This window comes from Alligator sinensis, unplaced genomic scaffold, assembly GCF_000455745.1.
Source record: "Alligator sinensis unplaced genomic scaffold, ASM45574v1 scaffold891_1, whole genome shotgun sequence".
Lineage (NCBI taxonomy): Eukaryota > Metazoa > Chordata > Crocodylia > Alligatoridae > Alligator > Alligator sinensis.
Genome location: NW_005843019.1, coordinates 235,709 through 244,089, shown reverse-complemented (window position 1 = coordinate 244,089; position 8,381 = coordinate 235,709). Strand labels below are relative to the sequence as shown.

Below are 8,381 nucleotides of genomic sequence, written 5' to 3'. Positions count from 1 at the left end.
AAGAGAGAGCTAGAGAGCAAGAGCTTGGATCTCCCCGTTCCAAGGCACTTGGGTGGTTTGTTGCCAGACAAAGTTCCCAGCACGATTGTTGAAGGTTAAACAGGCAGTGCAAAGAGATGATCCCTTTATCCCAGCTTCCCAAGAACAACAGCGGATGGTGTCAAGAGAGATTTCTCCCACTTGAAGCACACTGTTTGCTGCTTTACAGCTTTTTTATACCTGTAGTCCAGCCTCTTCAAAGCATGCTTTAATTGTGTAAATCAAGAGGGTCCCAAGCCATAATTGACAGGGAAAATCCTGTTATATAAGCAGTTTCAATTTAAATGAATTACCTTTTTCAGTGCCAAGGGGTTATCTGGTTTGGAACATCTTAAGAAACTGATTAACAACCAGGAAAAACATACAGTTTTAAGGAGTAACCAGATACCTCGAAGCCAGCTTGAAATTATTATGAATATTGAAGATATAGTGGAAGGGATACCACATTGTTTCTACTCAGATGGCCAAGCAATTCTTGCACTGTGAAGTCAGCATCAGTAATTGTACTTTACCTGTTGTGAATAAGCCTCAGTCTAGCATGACTTTCAGATTTTACTGTAGTCTTTTAACAGACCTAAAGGGATTACTTGGAGTATTCATAAACTTTGTGGGGAGGACTTCCACCAGTCATCCCAGGAAAAGTATGACGGCATTTGTGGTTAGGGCTCCAATGGGCTGGATGTTGTGATGAACCCTTAACCATTGTTCAGATGTCACCCATACCCCCTCTGAATGAGTCTCTTGCCTCAGCATTCCCTAACCTGGCAGCTCAGTTTTAGTCAATCAAGTTTAAACAGGCCTCCCATACTGGGACCGGGAATGTACAGCCCAAAATGCCTATTAAACTTTTCTTATGCTTAGTTCTGGTTAAATGAGGTGTATGTGTGTATGGGTGGGTGGGAGTGGGGGGCGGGATGCAAAAAGTCCTTTGTAAGTCAAGCAAGCTGGGTGCCAGACCTCATCCAGGAACACAGAGCTAACAGGTATCTCCCTTCTGAGTTTAATCTCTAACCTCATCCCACACACACTGTTTACAATCACCACCTTGAGTTCCTCTTCTCTAATTCCATTCAGAAATTTTCCAGTCCTATTGTACCCCTTTCACTGCATGAAAGCCTCCACTGGCAAAGCCTCTAATGAGCTTTCCTCAGCCAAACTCATAGCCAGTGCTTCACCTTCACCCTCCTTGCCTTGTCAACCACTTTCAACAGCACCAGTACTTATTCCCCTTTGTCTTGTGGATCTTCTCTTTTTCTAATAGATTTTGAGTGTGCCATGTGAAGAAAATTCTGCACCCCCATCAGCTTTCTGCAAGGCTTCTCCTACTCCCATTTTTGGTCATTTTTTTATTTCTTCTAAAAGCCATAGATGCTTCTCAAGCAAATCCCGGGACATCATTCTCCTGTTGTACTCGGCCTTGGTGAGGCCACAGCTGGAGTACTGCGTCCAGTTTTGGGCTCCACAATTCAAAAAGAATGTGGAGAAGCTTGAGAGGGTGTAGAGGAGAGTCACGTGCATGATCAGAGGTCAGGAAAACAGACCTTATGATGAGAGGCTGAGAGCTATGGGGTTCTTCAGTCTGGAAAACTGCAGGCTCAGGGGGGATCTGGTGGCCACCTATAAGTTTATCAGGGGTGCTCATCAGGATCTGGGGGAACGTCTGTTCACCAGAGCGCCCCAAGGGATGATAGGATCAAATGGTTACAAAGTCCGCTGTGACTGATTCAGGCTGGACATAAACAAGAACTTCTTCACTGTCTGAGCCCCCAAGGTTTGGAATAGACTGTCACTGGAGGTGGTTCAAGCACCCACTTCGAATACCTTCAAGACACATTTGGATGCTTATTTTGCTGGGATCCTATGTCCCTGCTGACTTCCTACCCCTGGGGCAGGGGGCTGGGATCTTCTCTTTTTCTAATAGATTTTGAGTGTGCCATGTGAAGAAAATTCTGCACCCCCATCAGCTTTCTGCAAGGCTTCTCCTACTCCCATTTTTGGTCATTTTTTTATTTCTTCTAAAAGCCATAGATGCTTCTCAAGCAAATCCCGGGACATCATTCTCCTGTTGTACTCGGCCTTGGTGAGGCCACAGCTGGAGTACTGCGTCCAGTTTTGGGCTCCACAATTCAAAAAGAATGTGGAGAAGCTTGAGAGGGTGTAGAGGAGAGTCACGTGCATGATCAGAGGTCAGGAAAACAGACCTTATGATGAGAGGCTGAGAGCTATGGGGTTCTTCAGTCTGGAAAACTGCAGGCTCAGGGGTGATCTGGTGGCCACCTATAAGTTTATCAGGGGTGCTCATCAGGATCTGGGGGAACGTCTGTTCACCAGAGCGCCCCAAGGGATGATAGGATCAAATGGTTACAAAGTCCGCTGTGACTGATTCAGGCTGGACATAAACAAGAACTTCTTCACTGTCTGAGCCCCCAAGGTTTGGAATAGACTGTCACTGGAGGTGGTTCAAGCACCCACTTCGAATACCTTCAAGACACATTTGGATGCTTATTTTGCTGGGATCCTATGTCCCTGCTGACTTCCTACCCCTGGGGCAGGGGGCTGGACTCAATGATCCTCCAGGGTCCCTTCCAGCCAAACATGTCTCTGAAATCTATGAAATCTATGAAAATCTGACCTATGGGAAAGCAGATCTAGAAAGTTATAGTTTTTTTAGGGTGATGGCCCATAGATCTTCCACACATACTTGTCGTGTTCTGCCCAAACTAAAGCACCTACCTGTCTCTTTGGCATCTTGTCTCTGTCTCTGTGTCCTCATATTGAAGGTCTGTCTTTTCTTGCAGAAAGTTTCTTCATAACATCTTTAAGTTATGGCCACTGATATCCCTCCACACAGCTAGAATTCATCCTGACCTTTTCCAGTTTGTCAGGCTTTCTTTGGGCTTTGAGGAATGCAAGTGTACTTATTCATTTAATGTATTCAATTTATATGACACTTTTCCTAAAAAAAGTCTCATTGGCTCAAAATAAGAGGACAGAATAACTTACAAAAAAGCTTTCTAGACCCCCAAACCCAAATGCCCCTCTCCATCTGCCCCAACACCGAACCCCGTAAACCCCCACTCTTCCCCTCTTTCTCCTCAGCTCCCTGACCCCAAAGACCCCTCCCTAACTTCCCCCTTTGAACAGCTTCCCATCCCTTCTCCAAAGCATGGAGGGGAGGGGGCAAGGAAAGTTCTCCCTGCACTTGCCCCAGAGGTGAGGCTGCTCATCTGAGTGCAGTCATTGGTGGGTGCTGAGGGTGTAGGTGTGCTTGAAGCACTACCTGCACTGTAGGTGGAGTTGCTGGTCCCTTGTGTGGATGTGCAGGTGTCAGGCCAGGTTCGTGGTCCCAGTGAAGCTCTTCCCATACTTGGCACACTCATGGCCCTGCTGCTTTCCATCTTGCCCCTCTTCTTTCCATTCTGAAATCTACTGGAAGACAAGTTCCGGAAAGTTACTGGAAGTCATTTTCTCCATGTTTGTTACTCTTTCCACTCTGTAGCTTCTTGACTATAAACCATTTGCTGTCACTCTACAAAATCTCTCTGGAGCTGCAGATGTTCTTTCTCATTTCCTATAAAACACACCCAGGATGCCAGCCAGCATGACAGAGATTTGAAGGATTTTGTATAGATTAAGCCTGAATGAATCCCACCAGTAGGCCTCAAGGAAGGTGATGGTTAGAGGCCTGAGGACTAAGGGGGTGCCACTAATGAGGCTTGAATGGGTTTATAGCTGAGCTTACTGTGGAAGTCATGAAGGGTCATTAATATTGAGGTTGATGATGATTACAGTGACTATGATGATGAAGTATTAATAACTACAGAAAAGAGAAGGAATTTCGGAAGGCATCTGCTTGGGACATTTCCTTTTTGAATGCACATTTCTAAAAAGCTGCTAGGTATGACTAGCCAGTAGGACTGGCTAGACAAAGCCTTGTCACAGATGATATAGTTGGGGAAGGCCCTGCTTTGAGCATAGGGCTGGACTGATGAGGTTGCTTCCAACCATAATTATCTATGATTCTGTGACCCTAAGCCCATTAAACCTGCATGTAATGCCATGGACAGAAGAGCACTAAATAACTGTAGAGCTCTTACCTGGAGCAGGCAGCAGTGGCAACATGTAATGGTGCATGTGCACCCTCTGAAAGCATTGGTGCACCTCCTATCAGGCCACACTCCCCTCTTAGGTCACAGGCAGGGGGGCAGTGTGAGCACCAGCTGGAATGAAGCAGTGGATGAAGTGGCTGTCGCCACTTCTGGAAGCTCCACCGCTGCTTTCAGGTGAGTGTGATCGGCCGCAGGAGACACCCCCCAGTCACCAAGTTTGGCCCTGGGAGAACACCCCCAGGCACTGACTGGTCACTGGAGGGCCACGTGCCCCGCCTGACTCAGATGTCACTGGTCACCCATGGTAGGCAGGTACAAAACTGCAATTCCACAGCCCTGAGCAAAGAGAACATAAACCCTTGCCTGAGTTTGAACAGTAATAGTATTGATGCAATGTACATCTCCCTGGTGGAACTGTATAGCAAACTTTCAAAGATAATTACTTTTTTTTTCATTTCCAGGAATAACCCACTAGAATAGTGACCTGATGAAAAATGCTTGTGTTCAAAAGCTTGTCTAACTTAATCCAGACCACGAAAAAGGTCCAATAAAAAATATCACCCACAAAAATCCTTGCTTCTCACTAGAAGAGTGAAAGGAAAAACCCAGCTGCACCTCATGGAGGAAGCAGGAGGAGACAATCACACATCTATCACAGAATTCCTCCTTCTAGGATTTGGGAGCATTCCACAGCTACAGATTTTTCTCTTCCTGCTGTTTCTAGTGATCTATATGTTGACCGTGACTGGGAACATCCTCATCATTGTGCTTGTTGTTGCTGATCCGCAGCTTCATACCCCCATGTACTTCTTCCTGGGAAACTTGTCGTACTTGGAGACTTGCTACACCTCCACTGTCCTGCCCAGGATGCTGGCCAGTCTCCTGACAGGGGACAGAACCATTTCTGTTCGGGGCTGCATTACACAGTTTTATTTTTTTGCAAGCCTGGCAGCTACAGAGTGTTGTCTCCTAGCTGCAATGTCTTATGATAGGTATTTAGCAATTTGTAAACCACTGCTCTATGCAATGTTAATGAATGGCAGAGTCTGTCTACTGCTAGCAACTGGATCTTGGCTAGGAGGATTTCTGGTTTCTACATTAATAGTGATTTTTACATCGCAATTAACTTTCTGCGGGCACAATGAGATTGATCACTTCTTTTGTGACTTCACTCCAATGATACAGCTCTCCTGCAGTGATACTAGGCTGGTCATCCTTATTAGTTTTATAACTTCCTTCTTTGCTGCCATTTCCCCATTTTTCTTAACTCTGGCGTCTTACATTTGTATAATAGATGCCATTCTGAGAATCCCTTCTGGGAGGGGAAGACAAAAGGCATTTTCTATCTGCTCCTCTCACCTCATTGTAGTAACAATTTTTTATGGGACCATATTGATTGTATATTTGTTACCAAAAAGCAACATGCTGAGGTACTTAAACAAAACATTTTCTGTTTTCTACACAATCCTTACACCCCTGATCAATCCCCTTATCTACAGTCTGAGGAACAGAGAAGTGAAAGAGGGCCTGAGAAAAGTTGTCAGCAAATTTAGTGTCTTGTGAATTCAAACTACCAAGCTGATATGAGGATAAGTGAAAGAAACAGTAATGGAGTGGTTTGGGTTTCAAGAGTCTTCTGCACAAGTGATGTATCGTTATGTTTGTAAAATTTGAACCTGGTTGAAAGGCAGTATATTCTTCTAAAAAGTTAAAACTATCTTTCCCTCCCCACAACTAAAACTTTTAGGTGGAATTTTCTGAACACAAACACACACACACAAGCACACACACACTTTCAGGTTCCTCTGTACTAATGCTAATAATATGTATTATTTCTCATGGGTTTTGCAGAACTAATAAAAGTTGTTGCAGATTAAAAGTGACTAGGTTTATATGAACCTCGATGTGCGGTGCTTGATAATCCTAAACTCAGGACACTGAAGACTCTCTGGGAAGTATATTATCATCTATTACCTATATCCAGTTGTACTGCACTTGGCTTGGCATTTTCCAGACAAATAGGAACAAATAGTTTCTGCTCCTGATACATCTCAGCCATCAAGTCTGAACCTTTGTCCACCAGCAGCTCTATGAGAAGCTTGATCTCCATCAACAATTCCTACAGTGAGGGCATGTCTACATGTTACCCTATGGTGATGTTGTTACTGTCCTGTGCTTTAGTATTTCCTTTTGGAAGTATAAAAGCAAGGCTCAATAACTGCCCGTACAGCACCGTACTCATGGTGCATATTTCTTCTTGGCAGATACTTCACCATAGCAGTGTACTATAATGGGGAGGGTGGTGGGCCACACTGCCATGGCAAAGTAGATGCTCATCATGTGTAGACACCCATGGACACTACACTGCTGCATCATACAGGTATCAAATTTATACCTGATTAGTTGCAGTGCAATAATGCATGTGTCTTAGAATGAACTACTGGGTTCAGAAGATTCCCCGTGCTTGAACAAAGGACGTACTCATGGTTGTTCATACCCTTGCAAAGCTTTATTTAAGGATACTCGCAGAGGCAGGTCACAGAACAGAGCAGAGAGGATGGTCACTTCACATCGGCTCTAGGCGGCAGCCGCCACCCCACATAGTTCCCCTGGCCCTGGAGTGTCCCGATCCCAGGGATGCGATAACCTGCGCCAGGGCTCCGCACAAGCCAGAACTTTTTGCCAGAGCTGAGGATCCATTGTAACTTAAGAATGTACAGCTTATATAGTCTGGAGTAAATAACATTATCTCGAGCTAGGGATATGGTTATCTCAAGCTAGGAATTTGGGGATGAGTCGTGATCCAACACACCTGGTGTTTATCACATTCCACCATATTACAACATTCTACTGTCTAGGTTCATGGTTCGGTCACACTCACAGAGCAGGAAGCTACGTGACATTTCGCCGGCCTACTATGGAATCAGCATACAAAACTCTTGCTATTAGCATTACTAAAGCTCTTACTATTACAGCATGTGTAGAGGCATTACTGCGCAGTAATGTGGGAGCTTCCAGGCTGGGTCTGCGAAGCCACTATGAGGCGAGCTGGAGCCCAGCCCCAGGGCTCCTGCCTGGCCCCCTCTCCTGGAGTTGGACTGGGTTGCTCTCTGGCAGCCCCTAGCTGCAGGGTATAAAAGATTGAAGCCACTGTGTGCCTTGGGGCACACACCACAGGGAGCTGGAAGGAGCTGCTCTCTGTCCAGGAATCAAACAGACCCTGTGTGCCCCCCTGGACAGGCTGCCGGCCATACTTGCCTGGGCTGTCCCCATCCTGAGCTGCTGCCTGGCCATAGGTGAGCATTGCAAAGGGCTGCAGGTTGCTGCACCCCTTGCCCAGGCCTATGATCCTATCTGGGCTCCTGGCCTTTCTGGCTGTGCTACCAGGACCAGCACCTGCTCCCCACTGCTACTCAACCCCACATCTCTCTCTTTCCAGGACCACAGTGAAGCACCTTAGCCACACAGCTGTGACTCCCTGGCCAATCCCCTTTTGGGGGTGCTGCTGTCAGCCCTCAAGGGCCGACATCACAGGGCCAGTGGCATGGGGGCCCAGTAAGCCAACAGGGATCTGACATCATCCTCCTCCCTTGTGTCCAGGCCAAGCCCCACCCATCCATAGCCCCAGGGGCCCAAACTGGATACAGGAGGATGTGTGCACATTTAGGGCACTGTGGGGTCAGGAAGACCTCCTGAGACAATTTGTCCAGGGTGGGCACTTGAATGCCCACACTTATGAAGCCCTGGTGGCTGAGATGCATGCACGGGGCCACTCCCAGTTGTTATGCAAATAGCATAAATACCAGCTTGATGTTAGGTAAATAACATGGAAATAGAGTTTTGCCTGTTGCTTTTAAGCTTATGTATTTTCTTTAGTTTTGCATTGCCTTAAGAAACTCCATTTTGTATTGCTCTGTAGTTTGACATAAGTACTCGAGCTTTTACTCTTTTGTATGCTGTATGGATGAGAGTGTGTTTCTGGAAAAGGAAAATATCAGCTGGCAATTGGCTGAAGAATGGCAGATAAAAGAGCAAACAAGAAGTAGCTGCCCCAGAACAGCGAGACAGCAACCACAATTGACCTTCAAGAAAGAACACTGATAACCTATGAAGAGCCCAGAGGACTGGGTGAATTGACAAGGCTATTGCAGATGGGGCAAGACATATCAATTTTGGGTCTTGCTCTGCATGTCATCCTGGAGCATTGGTCCATCTGACGAGATGGAGCAGCAG

At 46.1% G+C, this 8,381-nt stretch overlaps 1 protein-coding gene across 1 annotated transcript; it reads left to right on the top strand.

Moving 5' to 3' along the window:
- Positions 1–4,696: 4,696 nt before the first annotated feature.
- Positions 4,697–5,711, top strand: LOC106723037 (olfactory receptor 1020-like). The gene has a single exon (XM_014526318.1). It carries the CDS (start codon positions 4,767–4,769, stop codon positions 5,709–5,711), a length of 945 nt encoding a protein of 314 aa, XP_014381804.1. The 5' UTR covers positions 4,697–4,766.
- Positions 5,712–8,381: the final 2,670 nt, after the last annotated feature.